The sequence below is a fragment of the Hippopotamus amphibius genome, chromosome 4 (genome assembly GCF_030028045.1).
Source record: "Hippopotamus amphibius kiboko isolate mHipAmp2 chromosome 4, mHipAmp2.hap2, whole genome shotgun sequence".
NCBI lineage: Eukaryota > Metazoa > Chordata > Mammalia > Artiodactyla > Hippopotamidae > Hippopotamus > Hippopotamus amphibius.
Window position 1 is genome coordinate 47,781,092 of NC_080189.1, and position 23,310 is coordinate 47,804,401.

Below are 23,310 nucleotides of genomic sequence, written 5' to 3' on the forward strand. Positions count from 1 at the left end.
AAAAAGAAGGCTGAATGAAGCCAGCTATCTCGTAGGACACGTGTTGGCAGACTTCTTCTGTAAAGAGCCAGACAGTAAGTATTTTAGACCTTGTGGACCAAGAGGCAAAATCATGGATGTTCTGTAAGTACTATACAGCAAAAGAGAAAACAAATTTCCACAAAATTTTTATTGACAAAATTCAAACTATAATAATAATAACTCTAACTTTTAAAACATAGGTCAACTAGTGAGATAAAGGGAATTCTTTTTGGAGGGCTAGCAAGTTGTGTAATTGGTGCTCTGTCACTGTAGCATAAAAGCAGCCATAGACAACATGTAAATGAATAAGCATGGCTGTGGTCCAATAAAACTTTACTTATGGACTGAAATTTGAATTTCATATATTTTTCAGGTGTCCCAAAATATTATTTTTCTTTTGATTTTTTCCAACCTCTTGAAAATGTAAAGACCATTCTTAGCTTGAGGGCTGTGCCAAAACCGGACTGTGAGCTCTGCTCTAGCTTGCCAACCTCTTGTCGTAGAAGGTCCCACATTCTGGATGTCTAGCTGCTTGCTCAAAGAACACTCATTTTTGGCAAGTTACTGCAGGGTGATGCTATATATTTCTTGTTGCATCACAGCAAAAGGCTGTGTAAAGGTCATTCCATGACAGCTGACACTAAGCTTGGTCCCTGTTACAGGTACATGTCCCCCTTTGTGATTAGAAGTAATCTGTGGGTGGTACTTGGGAATATCTTGTTCCCCAAAACCTTTCACTAAGTGGTTTTAGGTTTCGTGGATGATCCTTGCCTGAGTCATTCACTACACTGGAAGCTACAAAATAATTTTGATATGATTTTCAGTGGCTACCTAGAATACTGTTTTGTGGATTACACAATTATTTTTTTATTGAATCTTCTGGTTTTAAATATTTAGATTTAGACTGTTTCCATTCTTGTTCTTCTTCTTTTTTTTTTTTTTTTGGTTGCTATCACAAATAATGCTTTCATTAATATTCTATAGCTAAATATTTTTGTACATCATGATGAGTTACTTAAAGGAAATTACTTGAAGTAAAACTAGGTCATTGAGTGCAGCCACTTTTTAAAGGGATTTGATCCATATTAACAAATGGTGTTTTAGGGAGTTACACCAATTTTTGCTCCTATTAAGAGTGCCTGGTATACAAGTACTTGTACAGGTCACCTGGAAAATAAGTGTTAGAACCAAAAAAACCTAAAACCCATCCACCATGCCACAGGCTTCTTAAATCAAATCACCCAACCTTGTGTCTGCTGGGGGGAGCTGAGTAAGAAAGGGGCAATGGATGTGCCTGTAGCAGTAAATAAATAAACCACCAAAAAAAAAGCTGTAAGTGCCTGGTTCCTAATACTCTAGGCAACATTTAAAAAGTACCATCACCAAGCTGATAGATGAAATGGTTTCTTGTTATTTTAATTTGTATTTATTCAGTCATAGTGAGGTTGAGACATTTGTATTTCTTCTACCTTGTCACATCCTGGGCCTGTTTTTCTACTCATCCTTTCCATATTGATCCATAAGCTCTCTTTATGAACTAAAGTTGTTAATTCTTTGCCTATAATATGCACTGTAAACATTTCTTTCCAGATTGCAGAAAAATGTGTTTTAAAGACATTAAAATTTACATGGTTATTTTCCTTCTAAATTGATTGGCTCCTCCATGAGATAGGTAGCAAAAAAAAAAAAAAATTCAGGAATGGGGAGGGAATGCAAAAAATTATCCAAATGTAGAATTATTTTTGTTTATTATGAACTTAAGCATATTAAAAGAAAAAGATTCCCTAATGAAATTAAAAATTTTATTATCAGCATTCAAAATTCTCTTCTGATCTTAGCTATTTATTACATATATAGCTGATTTCTTGATTCAGAAAATGTGCATTGTTTTTAATTCATTATTCCATATCTACTTTCCATAATCAGCACAGTTATAAATGTAATTTTTAATTAACACTATGGCATAATGCAATTTTTAATTAACAGCATGGCAATACAGTTCATTTAGTTCTCATAAACCATTTAAGATCTAATTTTTCACTAGAATAGATAGTTTTGCTGTGCACATCCTTGTATAAATTCTTTTTTTTGGTTCCTTTAGGGTTAAATTCTTAAGTTGGTCTCAAAAATAAAACCAGTTGATTACCAGGGGGAAAAAATGATACATTCAGGCTTATTGTTTTTTGTCAGAGAATACTCCAGAAAGACTCATTCAACATTTGTTAAGCCCCAGGTATTTGTAAGTCACCAGCAATGTTTAAAAGGGCTTATTTTCTCAAGTCCCCAACAATATGAGTTTTGATAATTTTATTTGCTGTGGCTAAGTTTATGGGCTTGTTGTGGTATTTGAAGTTACTTTAAGTTGCGCTTCTTCAGGGCCAGCAAGTCTGTGTAAGACCCATATGATAGTTTCATGTATGTTTCTTTCACTTATAAACTATTCACCTCCATGCCTTCCTTGTGTCAGATTCAACAATGGAACTTCAGTACTTATTCCTGTTCTTTCTATATACTGGCCAGAGAGCTTTCTGGCCAGAGAGCTTTCAGAGGTAACTCACATTATGTGCTTTCTTTCCACTCTCTTCAAGGCCAAGGGCCAAGTTTCATGCAGGTCTACGCCCTGGCGCTTCAGATATGGTCAGTGTGCCATGCTACCATCATGGGGTGACCTCTGACCTCAGGCATATCCTCATTCTCACCATGACTGGTGACTGCGCAGCAGGACCTCAGGCCCTCCCCTCGTAACCTATCCTGCCATGGTCATGTCATCCACGCATCTGAGAGAGGCATGCACCCCGGGGGCAGGATGACGGATGAGGCTCTGTTCCTGGCTTCTGTTGACTTGGCTCACATCACCCCTGGGCAGCCCTGCTTTTGCACACCGTATCACCATGGCATCCGTATCTTTCATCTTCCACTAAAAACAGAAGCAGTGGTTCTTGTGCCAGAGCTGGCTCTGAGGATGAGGGGATGAGAAGCACCTCGGGGTTTCCTCAGAGGAAGGGCTCGCTGTGAACATTAAGCACTAACATTCTTCTAGAACCAAGGAAAGCGAGAAGATTTTGTCCCCGAGGGGACATTTGGCAATATCTAGGGACATTTTTGATAGTCATAATTGAGGCTGCGATTAGTGGGTAGAGACCAGGGATATTGCTAAACATCTTACAATACACAGGACAGCCCTCCACAACAAAAGTTATCTGGCCCCAAGTGTCAACGGTGTGAAGGGTGAGAAGCCCTGTTCTAAAACAAAATAACCACTCTGTGCCTCTCCTTCTAAATCCAAACCAAACAATTAAACCAAGAGAGAGTATCCAGCAACACAAACTGAAATAGACTGAATTCGGCCTTGTGCAGGTGGGGAGATTTCATGTAGAGATTTCTATTTCACTGTGGCATTTCATATGACACTCCTCTTACTTGGTCACAGAACCAGGCAACTGAATTACAAGCTACTATTATCACCATCCAGACCACACACTGGAACTTGACTTTGAGCACACCTCCTTGGCTGTGCACTTCATCATGGCCTGCCATCTGAGGTTTCCCGTGAGACGGCAGAGTTGGTTAGGGAGACTCGGGAAGCCTGTGCAGGGCAGCAGGAATTAGAGGAGAAGTTGTGTAGACATCTGTAGATGATGCTGAGGTTGCAGGTGGGAGCTGCCAAGGAATGGGGAGGCAAATACCTGGCCAGGTTGGTTTGGAATTAGACCCTGGAGCTGTGGAACCAGTTACCTAAGATGCCACCTGCCATTGCGGAGCTGGGTCGCAACTGATTCTGAACATTTAAAACCTGCTCAAGTGTATTCAAGTAAACCAGACTGAAAAAATAAAAAAAAACAGGTCTTACCAGGGGCACTGATGGTGGGGGAGGAGGAGGAGCCCCCAGCGGTGGGGGAGGTGGAGGCAGAGGAGGAGGTGGTGGTGGAGGTGGCGGTGGCACTGGCATATGTCACAGCGTGGGTGTCTCTTGCTTATGAATGGTCCCAAGAGAATGGTCTCTGCTCTGGAAAGGAGAAAAGGGAGAGTTTTACACTTGGATGTCTTTATTTATGCCTGGGTAATACACGTCATGCAGACATATGAATATTATAGGTAGTTTCACTCTTTCATTTGTCCATTCATTCATTCATTCTTTCTTCTTGCAATAAAAACTGAGTGCCTACTGTAAGGCAGGCATTGTGTCAAGTGCTGGAGACTGAAAGAAACAGCCAGATTTTAGAGAGAATTAGGTGATGAAACTGATAAAATTTAGCTATTTGTCTCAATATAAATAGAACATATTAATATATAAATAGCAACACCTCATTCCATAATGAGTATTTCGAATAGCAGATTCTACCTCCTTAAGCGTTAAACTTTTATCATTTTGGATGCAATTTAAAAATATTCTGCACATACCCCCATTTTCCTAAGCAGAGCAAACGGAGTGAAATTTAACCTTTTCTGAATGTTGCAGGCTCGACAGTTACTCCTGTTGCCAGCCTCCAGCCAGGCTTATACAGGCATTAGCTATTTTCCTGCCCCTTCTCTGCTGTCACTCTTACTTTGCTTGCTGTTCTTCTGTTGTTGTTTCTATACAATCATCTGGGTGGGGGCCTGGCACTTTTCAGCAAAGACTTTATATCTGGTATTTGCTACACAGAGGGCTTTGGGGCACGATTCTGCAAACACGGTTATGTTTCAAAGAGTTAATATTGTAGGATATTTGATCTCCAGATAAATATGGCATTGCTCTGCAGAGTGTGTGTTTGCATGCATATGTTTGTATATGTATTTGTGTTTTAAAATCTATATCAAGACACACTTAAAGACTTAAAACCTGTACTAAAGAAAATCCCCAACAGCTTACGAAAATGAGGAAAACCTAGAGAATCTAAAAACAATTTAAGGAGAAACAGAAATAAACCTCAGACTTAGGCAAGGGTAATTTTGTGTTCTTCCTGACCTTCTAGTCATTGGAAGCCTGGAACAAGGCCTGTGCCTCTGTTTCTTCAATGCTAAAATCCTATTCATTTGTATTATTCTAGTGTTTTTAATTGTATGAAATGCCTTTACTGTTTGCAACAGGAAGTGGCAAAGGAGGGGATATAACAGCTCTGGCTGGGGCAGCTCCACAGACTCAGTGGCTGCCCTCCTGTATTATTCTGTGTTACTATTCTTATCCCCTAGAGGCAAAAAGAAATTATGCAATGTGGTACTTTATTCTTAACGCAGTCCATTGGATTTTGCTTGCTTAATATATATTAGTTCTCTTTACCTTTTAATATAGTGGCTGTTAAGTGGCAGGCTAATCACATTAATTTCCACAACAGTCCTCTAAGGTCAGTAGTTTATTCCCAGCTTTATAGGTAAGAAAAATGACATTCTGAGACACTAACTAATTTGCCCAAAGTTGTACACAGCTGGAAACTGATAGACCTTGGATTGGAATCCAGGCTTATCAGGTTCTCACGTCCAGGCTCTTTTCAATGTGATTTTTTTTTATGGTAAAATATACATAACATAAAATGTATCATTTTAACAATTTTAAAGTACACAATTCAGTGGTATTAAGTACAGTCATCACTGCTATCCATTCTCAGAACTTTTTCATCATTCCAAACAGAAACTCTGTACCTATTAAACAATAATTCCCCATTCCTCCTCCCTCTAAACCCTGGTAACCTCTATTCTACTTTCTGTTACTGTGAATTTGCTTATTCTAGGTACTTTAAAGTGGAATCATACAATATTTGTCCTTTTGTACCTGACTTATTACTCTTAACATGATGTTTTCAAAGTTTATTCATGTTGTAGCATGTACCAGAATTTCATTCCTCATTACTTAATTGCATGTATGTACCACATTTTGTTCATCCATTCATCTGTGGATGGACACTCGGGTTGCTTCTGCCTCTTGGGCATGTTGACTAATGCTATTCCACTATGAACCGTGGTGTACACATAACTCTTCAAGACCCTGCTTTCAATTCCTTTGGACATATACCTAGGAATGTACCTGCTGGATCATATGGTACTGGCCTGTTTTAGAATCCTGTAAAATGGTATAAAAATTTTGGAATGGTATAAAATATATGTATAAGTTCAATTTTGGGGAGAAAGAGTCCATGACAGTTTCATAAGAGGTCCAAAGAGGTGCATGAGGGACTTCCCTGGTGGTCCAGTGGTAAAGAACCTGTCTTGTAAACGCAGGGGACACAGTTCAATCCCTGGTTGGAGAACTAAGATCCCACATGGCGTGGGGCAACTAAGCCCACGTGCCACAGCTACTGAGCCCACACGCCTCAATCAGAGAGCCTGTATGCTGCCAACTGGAGAGCCCACGCACACTGGAGCCCGCACACCACAACTAGAGAGAGAAAACCCATACGCCACAGCTAGAAAGAAGCTCACACACTGCAACAAAAGATCCCACATGCCGCAATGAAGAGCCTGTGTGCCGCCACTGACTGGACACAGCCTAAATAAACAAACAAATAAATAAAAAATATTAAAAAACAAAACAAGAAAACACCCCAAAACAAAGAGGTGCATGAGCTGATCATTAGAGAAGATCACAATTGTCTTATAAAGTATTCCCCTGAAAGAAGGGGCTTGATAATTACTATATCACTGCCTCTTTCCTTGAGAGTAAAACTAGAACAGAAAGACTGAAAAAGGAAATATTCATCAGAGTCCACAGCATAAAACTATAGTAAAATTAGGCAGAGATCCCAGAGACCAGTAAATACTTCTTCCAGGTAGCATCAGTATTATTGCATTACATAATCTAATACACACAATGACATAGGGTCAGACAAAGCTAGCATTTTACTGGCTGAATGCGAAAGCAAGTTGGATGTGAGCCCATACATTAGTTGAAACAAATATAAATGATCAGTTCTTTGTATTTTAACGCTTTCTTTCATAGAAGGTGTTGGGTATATTCTTTACATGATCCTTAATTCAGTGGCAAAAATAATTTCAGTCAAAAATTTACAGTAGGGAATAAAGGGTTGGCTGAAGTATTAATAGTATGAGAGAAAATATAGGTCTCATTACATAAGGATTTTATCTTTTAACTAAGACAGATGAGAGTAGCCAGACTTGCTTCCCTTGGTGAAGAACTGTAATGGGTTTAGAAGGGTAACTTACAAAAACTTAAATGTCTCTTAGCTGAGGGTTTTGCCATTTATCCAAAGAAAAATGACTGCAGGAAATACTTTTAAGGAGAATTGTGGCACAACTATTCATGTAACCCATCAGCACACAGTTTATTATATATTTTCCAGCCTCCTTTACAGGTAGGTGTGACCATGTAACTAAGCTCTGGCCAATAGAACAAAAAGGCAGAAGTAGTGCGCTCTACCTCCAGGCTGGCCCATAAAAACTTTCCATCCACAACTTTTCTCTCTTCCTCCATCCATTGGCTGGAAGCAAAGGTTTGTGTGTGGGCAGAACACAGGATGTAATGAGTCTGGGTCCCTGACTCACCGTTTTAAGGCCATCTGCCAAACACCTGATTAGACTTTACATTCATGAAAAAACAAACTTCTGCCTTAAGCCATGGAGAGTTTGTAGTTAATTTGTTATAGCCGCTAATATTTAACCAACCAAATGTAGGAACTAAATAGAATAGAGCTAATTTTCTTTTTCTTTTTAAAACTTTTTTAAATAAAAAAATTTTATTGGAGTATAGTTGATTTACAATGTTGTGTTAGTTTCAGGTGTATAGCAAAGTAAATCAGTTACACACATACATAGATCCACTCTCTTTTTTAGATTCTCTTCTCTTACAGGCCATTACAGAGTATTGAGTAAATTTCCCTGTGCTATACAGTAGGTCTTTATTAATTATCTATTTTATATATAGTAATGTGTGTATGTCAATCCCAATCTCCCCCCCCACCTTACCCCCTGGTAACCATAAGTTTAGAGCTGATTTTTATTACTCGTGGTAGCTAAGTTTTTTACAGTTGCCATGAACACTGCGTTAGCAAATATCTGAACCATTGCTCCTAGGAGAGATACAGGGTTAGGCCCATGGGAGCCTCTGGCGACAAGATTTTTGTCAGCTGATTAATATATAACTTTGTTTTACATATTTGTGTTTCTGATTAAAGATACCTTGTTAAATATACACTGTTGATTCATTAATATTATGACTCATGCTTGAAGAACGCTTATCTAACATAAAGGTTTTCTCCGTAAGGCAAATCACAGCCTTCCTGTGCTCAAGAACACTAGGCAGCACTGCAGCACTACACGTGGGGGCCACTGCAGCGAAAGCACCGATAATAAGCACAAACATTTAAAAAACATGGCACTAGAGAGAATGTGAAAAGGACACTTGTCTGCAGCGTGAGAGCTGGAACAGGAAGGCAGAGTGCTGCCTCGTTCAGCCTCAGCTGGGAACGAGTGCGTGAGGAGACACGTTTTCCCCCACCCTGTGCATGTCTGTGAAGGACTGTGAAGGCGCCTCCAAGTATTGACCTTGAGGTTACAAATAAAGGTTAGAGAGTAGGTGATCAGCAAACTGTGGAATCCATGAATAATGAGGATTGACTGTATAATTTTTTGAACCCCCTATATGTACTCGGCACTGCATTAAGTACTTAAAATACACTGTTTTATTTAATCCTGTCAACAACTCGGTGGTAGCCACTGACATTTCCATAGGATAGGTAATTTTGTCTCAGAGAGGTTATGCAGTTTCTACTAAGTTTCAGAAAGAGTACGAGAGCTGCATAAGAGCCCTGGCCTTTCTGAACCCAAACCTCATTTCTTTGTTTTACCCTACTTGGTATAATTCAGATCATATTACTTCCCTGCTTCCATTTTGCAAAGATTTTAAAATATTTTGGAGACCCTCAAGTGAAAAGGACCTCCTACAGGGAAGTATCGATATAATTCTTCCTTGTGCTCCCCCTAACCTCAGCATCCTTTGCTCTCCATCTAGTTTTATTCTTACAAATCTGAGAGTGATCAGGTGCTACTGGGCTTCTGTCTCGCTGGAATCACAAGAATGATTTTTCAAACTCTAGGATGAAAGCATGTTTTTATATTTAGTACTTGATGGCTGTGAAGGCTTTTTCTTGACAGATATAATAATTAAGCAATTATCTAGAAAAGCATTTGTTAAAATCTGACAGGAATGCAGAGCTCCAGGAAGTCACAGGCTGTACCCATGAGCTCTTTGATGCTTTGTGCTCTCCCAATACATTTAAAAATGTCATTTTGCTCCGTAGTGTATTAAAAAATGCTTAGGATAAAAAAAGACAGATTCCCATAGGCTTTTATATTTTCTCCCAGCTCACGAAATGACTCTGAAAAACAGCATCAAGATGCAGGTAAGACACTCAGGCACCACTGGAGGGGAGGATGGCAAAGGGAACAGAACTAACACTGTTTCCACATGAGACTGCAAACGGGTGGGCGGTGCTGGTCTTACAGTCAGACCTGGGTTCCACTTGTGCCGCTGCTTTTTCCCAGCTGTGTGTGGCCTTAGTCAAGTTACTTAAGCAAAGTGAGTCTCACTTTCTTTACTTGTAAAATAGCTACCGTGCTTAATTCTTAGTTTGTTATCAGGATTAAAACAAAGACTGTAGATGAAGAACCAGGTCCTGACACAAACCAGACACTTACTCGAAGCCATCGTTTTCATCATTACACTACATCCTCCACCGCCGCAAATAACTATAATAAAAGGTGGAGGAGGATAAATGCCCCAAGAGAGGTGGGGAGTGCTAAGGAATGTCATCATCAAGTCAAACTCGAGGAAGGCAGATGCAATAATAAATGAGTCTTTAAATAAATAAACAAATATTTGGTAGACACTACTGCATTTTTCAACAGGTAGAAAGGGGGTTATAAGAGTCGGTTCTAGTTAGAAGAAGTAGCATATAAGCAGAGATAACAGAAGTAGGAGAATGCAAGCAGCTGGGAGGCTCCACATATTTGGAAGAGAAGAGGAAAAGGCTGGAATCACATAGGGGCTTCAAGGACACGACGCTATTCTGCAAGTATCTTCCTCCTTGGTTAGGGGTGGACATCTGTCTTGCTGTGGCCGTCCACCACCTTTTGAACACTTTTCCTATGCCTGAGGAATTTCTCCCATTATGAGTCTTGCCTCCCTCAGCCAGAAGCCAGGAACTCCTTTTCCCAGAGTTGCTTGCAGGCAGGGAGCTGACTTGTGACCATCGACTCAGAGGTGAGGAAACAGTGGAAGGATAAAGTGTGGAGAGGCCGGGCCAACAGGAGAGAAGACCTGGGGCGAGAGCAGGAGGGCTCCCTCAGCTTTGGCTGATTGATATTCAATGGCAATGCAAGTCCAGTGCTGACCAGATCTTCCCATTTTTCCCCGAAGTCCCCATATTCAGATTTTCGTGTGACGTCCCATTTTGAAATGTGGGTAACCAAATCAAAAAGCATTTAAAAAACCTGTGGGGCAACAGAACATGATGGCAGGTCTCCCAGGACCCACAGGTTGCCAGAGGGCAACCGCTTTACAGGCAGCCAGTAGGGGTGGCGCTGGGGTGGGGGTGGGCAGGAGAATTGATGCCCACTTAGTGCAGGTAATGAACTCTCCCTCCTACCACTCTGCTCTCCTCCCTTCCCTGCCTGATCGGTCTGTCTGTTCCCATTTGGAGAGAGATGTGTACTGGGCTTGCCTGTCTATTTATATTAAAAAGCTAAGTATGCTGAGTTGTGTGCGTTATTTCAGAGAGAAATAACTCGCGGTCGACAATTTTACACACTAGCTGCTCTTGTCATAATCACTTTTCTCCCCCAAGAATAGTTTGTCAGATCACAGCTGTTCACAAATAGAAAATGTGTCTATTTTTAAAATATAAGCAAGGATTACTGCTACTATTTGACAAAAGCATCTTTTGCTGGTTCTAAAAACACATTTGAATAGGAATCTGAAAATAAGGTTCTCTGGGCACTCATAACTTATGTTTTGACACTGTCCCACTGAGTCCCTTGGTTTTTTGGCTATGAATTCCAAAAAAGAGATGAGAGATTTCTCACCTCTGAACTAATGCGGGAGAATGAACCCCGTGAGGCTGTCCATTTCTTACATCAAGGTTTCAGCAGGGTCCCGCCACTCTACCAATCAGTCATTTATTTATCAAAGGTGCCCCATGACCAGGAAATCACAACCCAAAAGCCCATGAGTATATAAGGCACACATAAAAAAGGTTCTCGAAAAACATGTGGTAAAGTTGCCAAAGCTATAAGTAAAATAATAAAGGAATTTTTAAAAAACCTTCTCTCCAGGTGATGGTGAAAATGATTTACAAGTGGTCACTTTCTGTTGTCACTTCCTCATTGTTTCAGAGTGTAATCTCTGGGCAGAGTCCTCTCCTGGGACTTCACACTTGGAAGCTCTCACACTCCACCCTCCACCTTGCTCAGTGAAGACTGTCCTCTTTATTGGCTAAATGGAAGTTTCTGCTCTCACTCTCCTCAATGGAACAAAATTCCTGGAATATTTAGCCTTTCAGGGGAGGTGGGGCAGGTTGATCTGCAAGGAAGCAGGGGATAAGTGAGGGGGAAATAAAAAGCACAGGATAAAAAAATCCTTGAACATTGGTGTTCTAGATTATAGTAAGCTAAGTTAGCCTTGACACGGCTCTTGCTATGTATCAGGCACTATCCTGAGAACTTTTCATATATGAGCCCATTTAAGGCCCGTGATACCCCAATCAGAGAGATACTATTTTCATTGCTATTCTTCAGATGAGGAAACTGAGGCCCAGAGAGGTTAAGAAACTTGCCCAAAGTCATACAGTCAATTACTGGAAGAGCTGGCATTCAAACCCAGGGTGTCTGGATCCAGAGTCCATGCTCTAAAGCACCATGTTAATTTAAGTCACTTGTAAGCATACGACTTCTATAGTTTTTGTCACATCCATATACCACCTGAACCTACTTTTAAATTGTTTATTTTGCAAAAGAAACTTTAAATTTCCATAAATGGAAAACCAGTATCACTTGCCATAAATAAATGGTAATAACAAAAATCAACTTGATTATTAAAATGTTCATCTATGAACCTCTAAACTCATTTCAGGTTTCCCCAGCAATACCTAAACCTTGGTGCTTTGGGGCACAGCGATCTAGAGCAGTGTTTCCCCAACTTTAATGGAGGATGAACCACCCAAGGGGTCCTGTTAAAATGTAGATTCTGATTCAGTAGGTCTAGGGTGGGGCCTGAGACCCTGTATTTCTAATAAGCTCCCAGGCAAGGCCAACATGGCTGGTCTGAATTCACACCTTGAGTAGCTCTAGAACGTGGAAGCCTGTAAGAAAGGCACACTCTCCAACTCAGACCTACTGAATCAGAATCTTTGGGAGTGTCTTGTCAACAAGTGATTTTTGTGCCTGTTGAAGTTTGAACAGTCCTGTTGTAGAACAACCAGGATGACGAAATGCCCCACCCCAAAGTCAGAAGTTGTGTCCTCTACCGAGAAGGCTTTTTTTTCTGTAGACCCGCTTAATTTCAGCAGGCTGGGTCCATGAAAATGGCACACTGTACTTAGGACTGGAATTGAAACACAAGGGAAAGAGAAACTGAGCAGAGTACCCATTCACCTCTCCCACACCTGAGATATACCAGCCCCGACAACAGCTCCTGGAGCTGAATCTGCTTAGGCCCGACCGGATATGATAGTTAACTATCTGCTGAAATGCTTCAAGAGTTAATACAGATCGTCCATGCATATTCTAAAACCAAGATACACTTTAACCACAATCTAACATGAAAGCTACTAGGTCACACTTACAATGAGCTCAGAAATTAGTTTCCTTTTATAAGACTCTTATTGAAACGCAAATTTGTTCCCAGATCACTGAATTTATTATAATATTTGAACAGTATTAGGTGAAAGGATATAAATAAAGATATTGATAACATTTATCAGTGACTCAGGCATTTAAATCATAGCTAAATACCATAAAAATCGTTGTGTGTGCGGTTCCCAAGAGTGAAAGAAGAAAATACTGATTTCCTGTCTTTTTTTTTGCTGCCTTTGAATTAGCTAAAAGAAGAATGAACTTTATTAAAAATACATGATATTAATCACACATTTATAAGAAAGCCTCATTTTATATAACAGCTATGCTTCTGAAAAATGGCATCTCTAATTTTGGAAAAATCGAGGTATGCTTTAAGGATACAAAAGGAGTTTATTATCCAATGGAAACCCATAATCGATGTTACAAAATAATGAATCATTTTATAAAATAAATTACCACCTATTTAATATATTTTATAATGTTATATTTTATAAAGAGGGTGGTTTTTACTTTCTAAGGCTAAAGTGTTCACTTTTCACTTAGGATTGTGAATACTTCTAAAATGAATGCTATTCTGAGAATCACTGAGGAAATAATATACAGACTGGAGGGGACACAGGGAACAAGTCTAAAAGACAACTCCCTTCTTTTCTAGTTTTACCTCTGAGACTTCAGATTAGTTTAAGCGTTTTCACAGTAGGAATACTGCTCCAGCTTGGGCCAGGTCAGGATGGCTGGCCCAAATTCTGATGCCTCTAGTTCCCCGTTCAGTTTGAAGTTCTGCTAGAACCTCAAACACCTGCGGCAAGGAGGCACCCTCAGCTCTGTCACCAGGCACATTCGGTCCCACGGCAGCAAACACAGTTCACTGACAGCCAAGCCTGATACACTGACTGGAGGTCTCACCTCTCAGACTACAGGGCATCACTCCCCGATTTCATATATACTCCTTTCCTAAAGGCTCTTTGCTATAGAGTCAAGTTCTCCATCCCATCCTCTACTCTGTTCTACACATCCTATCCTCTGTCCACACCACACTTGTGACATTTTCTTACATACCTTTTCTTTACACCTCTGTGTCTTTTCCATGCTCTGCAGACTGTGTGTGATGGCCTTTGCCACCTGGAAAATTCCTACCAATCCTTTGAAACACACTCAGGTGCCAACTTCTCTGCACAGATTTTCTTCTCCCTTTGCCAGCGCTAACTGCTCCAATAGTACTTTGTTTGCAATTTTATTATGGCACTAGGGACTCTGGCAATTTCCTTTCACATGTCTGTGTCTCCCTTCATTGGATCACAGGCTCCTTGAAGGTTCAAAGATAGGAACTATGTCTTCGGTATCTTTGTATTGCCAAGGCCAAAAGTAATGCCAAATACTGTTGCTTTGGTGTTGTTATGGAAACATATATATCAGGGGTCATGCCGCTGCTCAAGCAAAAGAGGGAGACACATCTCGGCAGTACACATTATGTAGATTGTGTGTCTACAGATTAAATAATTATCTTGATATTTAAAGAAAAATATTACCAACTAAAATATGAAGGGAAGAAAAGTGCAGGAGAAATTCCTGCCCAACTGTAGGTTTTATCAGTGTGGGAATAAAATATATTCTGGATGTAGGATTCTCAAAACTTACAGTGCTCACTAGAAAAGCCTCACCTGGCATGTTAGAAATCCTGTCTCCAAAGAGGAATAGTGTGACATTTGGGAGAACTGGTCTCTAGTTCTGGTTTTAATGTTCATCTATTTCTCCACCTATAAAAAGGTAAAGCATGTTCCTCTTAGCTGATTTGCATACGTGTGAGGACCAATTTTTCAGATAAGTATTAAACAAATCAAAAATAGTTCACGATCCTCTCCAAAAAGCAAAGTTCTTTCAAATGTAATTTTTTAAATTAAGGATATGGTGGCTTCTTGGAAATGGAAACACTTGTCCTAACAGGCAGCAGAGATGAGGCTTCAGTCTTTTAAATTAGAAAACGCTTCTCAAAATAAAGTTGAGTTCAAGGAGGTCTGGTTTTCAGATGGTGGAGTGAAAAATATCTCTGTTCCTTTCTTTTCTTGGAAACCATTTCAAAATAGGAAGGAAAGGGAATCTCAGAAATATAAACTCAATGGCAGGGAGTAAAAAACTAGATTTCTGTAACCCTGAATTTCAATAAATGAGATAGGACTGCCTGATGCCCAGAATGATTAAATACAGGGTACAGGTAAGGTGCAGAGGGTAGGCCTGTGGCCGCAGACCTCAGACAAAGCCCACACAGTGTCATTCTCCAAAATAAGAAGCACTGGCTTCTCAGTGAGGAAGCCCCACCAACACTTGTTTATAGTAATTGAAAAGGGTATGTAGGATGGCACAGGAGTGACCCTGGACCCCAAACACACCAGTGAGCAGGGAAGGAAGCAAAGACAAGCCATTCCAGCAGAGGCACAGCTAGATACAAGGTAGGGTGAGAGAGAAAGTAAATCATGAGCAACCTAAAGCCTCTCTTGCTCTCTCTCTCTCTGTCCTCCTCTCCCTCTCTGTCGTAAGAACTTCTCTGACCCAAAGAGAACTCTCCCTAGTCTAGAACCTGCCCTGTCCTGGTCTTCTCCTCAAGTAAATCTACAAATAGCTGGTCTAAGAAGAATTCAACTCATTCTAAGATGAATATGAGTAAAGAGAACCAGCACAAGATCTATGCAAAAAAAAAAAAAAAAAAACTAGAAAAAAAAAGTGGGGAAAGGAACAAGACAAAAGACAGACCATAGATGAAAAACACTTATCAGAAAATATACTGCTGTGAAGCAGATGAAAACTGTGACAAGGCATAAAATTATTAACTGAAATAATTTTATCCCTTTAAAATAAGGACTCAAGGGAAAAATATAAGGACTCTGAGAAGCTGTAGCAAGGCAACAGAAGATGAAACAATGTGGGAGAAGTGCACAAGAAAAATAAAGACCAAACAAGGTCCTACTATATAGCACAGAGAACTATTTTCAATATCTTTTAATAACCTATAATGGTAAAGAATCTGAAAAAGAATATATATGTGTGTGTGTATATATATATATAAATAAATGAATCACTTTGCTGTACACCTGAAACTAACACAACATTGTAAATCAACTATACTTCAAATAAAAAAAATGAAGACCACCCTACAAGGAGCCCAAAGAAACAGGTATTGTTGAAAACACACTGAGGACCATGGAGAATTAAGAAAAATGAGCAAAACGAAACGGAAATGGACAAAGATTTTAAAAGGATTAGAGAGAAAATGATAGATGTGGAAGACAGACAAAAAAAGATAATTGGTTTCCCTTAATAAAAGACACAAATGAGCAGAAGAGACTAAATATTCAAATACATAACCACAAATATATAATTTAAGAAAAATTTTCAAAAATAAGGTTTGAGTCTATAGATTAAAAGGCACATAGCTGAAGAAAAATGATACAGTTTTGGAGACATATTAGACATGCCACGGTATCCCAGAGAAGTAATGTATGACCCAAAAGTTTATACCCAGCCAAATTGTTACTGTGGTCAAAAACCAAGTGTGACAGATGTTTTTAAACATATAAGAATTATGTTTCCTGAATTTGTATTGAAGATACTACTGTAGGAAAAACTTTAGCCAACTGAGAGTCAAAGAGAGAAATTAGGGCAAAAAAGAAAGTGACTATTGAATTAACCATAGAACTAAGGCTGAAAAGCCTATGGAATTATCGTAACAGAGATGACTAGAACTACTACTAATCATGGCAAAACAGAAAAATATAACTAACAAAATTGTTTGGTAAAAGGGAAGATAAAGCAGGAGATAACACATGTATATTAATTTCCTTAGCTTGTAGACAAAGGTGGTAAAAATATTAAAATCTTTTAAAATTGAGATATAATTGACACACGTATTAGTTTAAGTACACAACATAATGATTTGATAATGTATACATTGCGAAGTGATTACCTGTTTGCTAGGACTTAGACATTTACATTTCTTAGCACTTTATAGTTTGTGTGTATTATTAATAGTTTTGATTAATAAAGTAGTTCTTTAACAGGAAAAAAAGTAATGACCCAATAGAAAAATGGACAGTGGGCCAGACATATCACAGATAAAGAAATACAAATGTCATTTAAACACATTTGAAGATGCTGAACCTCATTCACAACGAGACAAAACAGGTCAGAAGCACACAAGATACCATTTTCCACGTAGACTGACAAAGATCGGAGGTTTGATAAATATGTATTAGAGAGGGTGCAGAGAATTAGACTCTCATAATTACTGGTGGAAATATAAATTAGTACAACCTTCTGTAAAGGGCAATGAACAAATGTATCAAATGTTTTAAATATACTTTCTAATTCCAGGAATCTATCTTATCTCAAAAGTGTAATAAGGTTCACATTATGAGAAATAATGTGTACAGCCACATTCACTGCAGCTTTGTTCTCATAGCAAAAGGCTGGAAATGACCTATAAACCCATTGACTGGGAACTGGTTATTAAATTACAGTTCATACCTTAAAATGGCATACTAGGTAGCCATTAAAAGAATATGGCAGCCCTATGTGTACACATATGCAATGATCTCCAGGTTATATTAAGTAAAAAAAGCAGGCAGCAGAAAATGTATATAGAATGAGTATGCCTTTATTTGTATTATATATGTATACATACAACTATAGGTATATGTAAATATAGGTACATCCATACCTGCTTATGCATGTGTATGTATGAAATACTGTGGGATAATGTATAACAACCAGGGGGTCTGAGATTGGGGTGTGAGAAAGACTTACTTTACACTGTATATCCTTTTGACACTTTTTGAAGTAGGTAGCTGGGGCATTACTACGCATCTGAAAAACTAATTTGAAAAATAAAAGTTCTGGATTGCTTTCTTTACTTGAGACAATTGTGAAGAATTATTTTTTAAATGCTTTGCATCATCTGAGTTAGGAGGCCCTTCTACATCTAAAAGGTAAATACCAATGAATAAATTTATAAAGAAAAACAAAAATTTGTCTTGATGATTTGGTCTAAGTGAGCTGGATCCACACAGAATAGCACTGAGAGCTGACCATGGGCTGGGCTGGCCCTGCAGGCAGACTTCCATGACGGCTGAAACCACCTGTACAGCCAGCCACAAGTGTCAAATGCGACTGATCATGTGGGCTCAGAAGACAACCAAGAGTAGAGTAAAATAATTCTCCTCAAACCAATCCATAACCCCTAAGGTTTAATTCTTCTGTTAATACTGGGGTTGGCCAAAAAGTTCGCCCGGGTTTCTGTAAGACATTAGGGGAAACCCCGAATGAACTTTTTGGCCAACCCAATACACGAGGAACAGTTTTAAAATATGATTGCCCATTAGGCGTGAATCATTTGTGAGCTGGTTCCATCTGTAACTGATTCTAGTCATTCATTAAATGGGAGAAAACAAGAGAGCACCATAAGGGGGGGTGCACAGGTCTGAAATGACAACTGCTGGCTTTCTTTCTCCAGCCACAAAACAATGCACCCCTAGATCTGACAGAGAGGTATCTTGGCCCATCATCCTAGGCATACGTAATTTATATGGATAACGTCAAAATGACTACAGGTCAGTTTATATGGACAATGTGAAAATGATTACAGGTCAGCCACCACCACTTAAAACTTACTAACCATCCGTGACCACCAAGAACACACAACACCAGGCATAAACACAGATCAGTTTTAGCTTTCCTTCTAGAAGCCTGCAGGTGAATTTCTAAAACCTTAGGACATACGCATTTGGGTGAAAACCAGAAAAAAGCCATGCAAAAGGTGTTAAAATGTAGGGGAAAATGTTGCCTTGTTTTGGGCAGTTAGCTTACCTATTTCTGAAGCTACTTTATTCTTCCTCTGAAATACTGGACAGCAACATGATTGACCAAAAAAATGTTTCATTCAAAAGTTTAGAAGAGCATTAGAATAAAGAACAGCTTTAAGGATACTGGAGACTTAAAATCTATTTCTGTGTCATTAAAAGGAAGTACAATTACATCTTTGGTCCCTTTTCTTGGTTCTACTATATGAGAAAAAAATGTCTCCTGTAATTATTTATGTCAGACATATACATAGCAAAGGGGCCAGTGTCATTTTTTTTTACCGTAAGTTTATTCCCTGGGCAGACATGGTTGATGATTTCATACTAATGTACGTGGTTGGGAGAGCTCTTTGTTAAACAATTTATTAACAAAAACAATAGTTTGCAGGTATTAAGTGGATTCCCTGTGCTAGCAATTCTGATTGTTATTTACATAATTATCTTTCATCCCTCAAAACAATTCTGCACGACAGATATTATTATCCCCATTTCACAGAGGAGGAAACAAAGGCTCAAAGATGCAAAGTAATAGCCCAAGATCAAATAGCTGGGACATGACAAAGTCACATCCAAACCAAGTGAGCTGCCCCTAAGCCTGCACACTCTCCATTACTCTACCCAGCTTCTGAAGCATCTCAGCCTTTGCACAATCAATACGATGCAGAAAATATTTACCGAGCTTCTTCTATATGTTCAGCTCTATGCTAGCCACTGAGTGAAACTGTAAACATGACTAGCAGGTAATCAATAAATACTTGGTGAATAAAATAAATATAGATACACAGCTCCTATCCACAAACAATAGCTTATAATACTTATACACTGATAGTTACTATGTGCCAGGCTCTTTGCTAGGAAAAGGCAGAAAAAAAGAAAAAAAATCTCTTACTAAAGGATAGAAATATTCAAATTGCTTTAAAAAGTAACTATATCTCCTTTATAAGAAATGCAGCTAAAACAAAATGATGTTTAAAACTTTGAAAATAAAACAATGAAAATAATACCCAAGTAGACACTAAAAACTGATGTAGAACCCTCATACTTTGCTGGTGGGAATGTAAAATGGTGCAGCCACTTTGGAAGAGTTTGCAAGTTCCTCAAAATGTTAAACAGAATTATCATAAGTCTCAGTAATTCCACTCCAAGGTATCTATCCAAGAGAAATGAAAACATTTGCCCACACAAAAACTTATGCATGAGTGTTTATAGTAGCATTGCTCATTACAGGCAAAATGTAGAAACAACCCAAATATCAGTCAACTTTATAAGTGGATAAACAACATGTAGCATGGGCCCATGCAAAGTAATATTATTTAGCAATAAAAAGGAATGAAGTACTAATACATGCTGTAGCATGGATAAACCCAAAAGACATTACACTAAGTGAAAAGCCAGTCACAAAAAGTCACATACTGTATGATTTCATTCATATGAAATTTCTGAATAGGTAAATCCATAGAAATAAAAAGTAAATTAGTGGTTATCAGGGCTGGGGCAGGGATAGGAAGTGACTGCTAATGGGTTTCTTTTTGGGGTGATAAAAGTGTTCTGGAATTAAGGTGATGGTGATAGTTGTGTGACTGTGTGAATATTCTAATAACCACTGAATTGCATACTTTAAAAGAGTGAATTTTATGGTATAAGAATTATACCCCAATAAAGCTGTTATTAAAAAAACTGGTGCAGTATGTTTAATATCAGGCAAAACAGAATCCAGGGCAAAACATATTAATAGAAATATAAAGTGTTCTGGAAACATAAATGAAAAGGTAATTAATTGCCTCCATGGCTTATGGACCATGAAAAGCATAAGAAACGTCCAAGGCAGGTCTTCCATGGTTGAAGGGAGTGGGGAGGGGGTGAGCAAAGCTTTGCCACGTGGACATGCACACAGGGTGTGGCAACCAGTCCCAGCAAGCACGGCGCTCACAGAGCCAGGCTGTCAAGGAGTTTGAGCTTTATTTTGTAAGCTTTTAAAGAAAGGAGAGATGTTAAACACTGGTGTTTTAAATACAGCACCCTGAGGGTCACATGTGGAAAATGAATTATAGGCAGAAGCAGCAGCAAATAGGTAGATCAATTTGGCATCCGCATGAGCGAGGACGGATATTTATCTGAATTAGAGTAACATCAATGGGATAGAGCCAAGGATGATAATAACTTGGATGTCTGGGATGGAGGGAGAAGAAAGAGCACAGGATAACCCCAAGGCTCCTTTCCAAGACAATCTAGTATTAATTAAGGAAGGCAGGAGAAAATGTGTGGGTGTTGGGGGGAGGTGAATGGGCAAGGAGAAGTGAGTTTAATCTGAAACACTACGAGATCCTTTTGGCAAACGGAAACTTAGATCTGAAATTTAGAAAAGAAGCAGGGCTGGTGACAACGATTTAGGAACCTACATAAGGCAGTGGGGTGTGTTTCATTCTCTAATGCTAACTGTATGAAAAACTAGAAAAGTGTAACATTTTAAATTACTGAGTCACCTTATGTAATTTCTAATTAAGTCAGGGGCATGGCTAATAATGGAAGCTATGTCAGGTGGCTGATATTTCTAGTTGCCTACTCAATAACCATTTCCTCTTCTTCCTTACAGCAAAATCCCTAATTAGAGAGGGGGGTGGTAGTTGCAGTTTACTCAGCTAAAAATATTTGATTTCTCAGACTCTTTACATTTTACAATTTGATATATTTTTTTCTTATTAGTAATGTATATATGGCAATCCCAATCTCTCAGTTCATGCCACCCCCACCGCACCTCTGCACCCCCGCCTTCCACACTTGGCGTCCATGTGTTTGTTCTCTACATCTGTGTCTCTATTTCTGCCTTGCAGACTGGTTGATTTGTACCATTTTTCTATATTCTGCATATATGTGTTACTATAGGATATTTGCTTTTCTCTTTCTGACTCACTTCACTCTGTATGACAGTCTCTAGGTCCATCCATATCTCTACAAATGTCCCAATTTCATTCCTTTTTATGGCTGAGTAATATTCCATTGTATATATGTACCACATCTTCTTTACCCATTCATCTGTTGATGGACATTTAGGTTGCTTCCATGACCTGGCTATTGTAAATAGTGCTACAATGAACATTGGAGTGCATATGTCTTTTTGAATTATGGTGTTCCCTGGGTATATGCCCAGGAGTGGGATTGCTGGGTCATATGGTAATTCTATTTTTAGTTTTTCAAGGAATCTGCAAATTGTTTTCCATAGTGGCTGTACCAACTTACATTCCCACCAACAGGGCAGGAGAGTTCCCTTTTCTCCACACCTTCTCCAGCATTTACTGTTTGTAGATTTTCTGATGATGCCCATTCTAACCCGTGTGAGGTGATACCTCATTGTAGTTTTGATTTGCATTTCTTTAATAATTAGTGATGTTGAGCAGCTTTTCATGTGCCTCTTGGCCACCCATATGTCTTCTTTGTAAAAATGCTTATTTAGGTCTTCTGCCCATTTTTTTGATTGGGTTGTTTTTTTGATATTGAGCACGATGAACTGTTTATATATTTTGGAGATTAATCCTTTGTCTGCTGATTTGTTTGCAAATATCTTCCCCCATTCTGAGGGTTGTCTTTTCGTCTTGCTTATAGTTCCCTTTGCTGTGCAAAAGCTTTGAAGTTTCATTAGGTCCCACTTATTTATTTTTGTTTTTATTTCCATTACTCTAGGAGATGGGTCCAAAAAGATCTTGCTGTGATTTGTGTCAAAGAGTGTTCTTCCTATGTTTTCCTCTAAGAGTTTTATAGTGTCTGGCCTTACATTTAGGTCTTTAATCCATTTTGAGGTTATTTTTGTGTATGGTGTTAGGGAGTGTTCTAATTTCATTCCTTTACATGTAGCTGTCCAGTTTTCCCAGAACCACTTATTGAACAGGCTGTCTTTTCTCCATTGTATATCCTTGCCTCCTCTGTCATAGATTAGTTGACCATAGGTGTGTGGGTTTATCTCTGGGCTTTCTATCCTATTCTATCCTGATGTATATTTATGTTTTTGTGCCAGTACCATATTGTCTTGGTTACTGTAGCTTTGTAGTACAGTCTGAAGTCAGGGAGTCCGATTCCTCCAGCTCCACTTTTTTCCCTCAAGAATGCTTTGGCTATTCGGGGTCTTTTGTGTCAGACCCTTTACATTTTAGAGCAACACTGTGACATCATTCCGGCCAATGAGATGTAGCCAGAAGTAGCTGGGGAGGGCATCACTTTCTATATAAAAAGGCAAAACCTCCCTAATGGAAGGGCCATCATTCTTTAGCTCTTTACACCTTTCCTTTCTTCTGGCCTAAAGATATAAGCTTAGAGATACAGCAGCCATCTTGTGACCATGAGGCAACTAGATTTAGGATGATGTCCTACATGGTGAAGATGGTGAAGCAGGAAGATGGAAAGAGGCTGATTCTCTGATAGCACTGTTTCAGCTCCTGCATCACCCCTGGACTGCCTTTCTTGGGATTCTAGTTCCACAAGATAAACTTGTGTCTGTATAAGCCAGATTTTGATGTGTGCATTGTTTTTGTTTTGTTTGTTTTGGCAGCTGAATGCAATCCTAACTGATACGAACCATATTTAGGCTAAATAATGAGACTAAAAAGATATGACCATTATTTCAAGTACTAAGAAAAAACCTTAAAATTCAAATATCATTTATTCT

At 39.0% G+C, this 23,310-nt stretch overlaps 1 protein-coding gene across 2 annotated transcripts in view; it reads right to left on the reverse strand.

Moving 5' to 3' along the window:
• The window catches only part of WIPF3 (WAS/WASL interacting protein family member 3), a 95,117-nt gene that overhangs the window by 66,337 nt on the left and 5,470 nt on the right, over window positions 1-23,310 (reverse strand). For both annotated transcript variants that reach the window (XM_057733679.1, XM_057733678.1), the window contains exon 2: window positions 3,872-4,027. In XM_057733679.1, coding sequence (XP_057589662.1) covers window positions 3,872-3,970 — 99 coding nt within the window. In that variant the 5' untranslated portion in view covers window positions 3,971-4,027. The remainder of the gene's footprint in view (window positions 1-3,871; window positions 4,028-23,310) is intronic.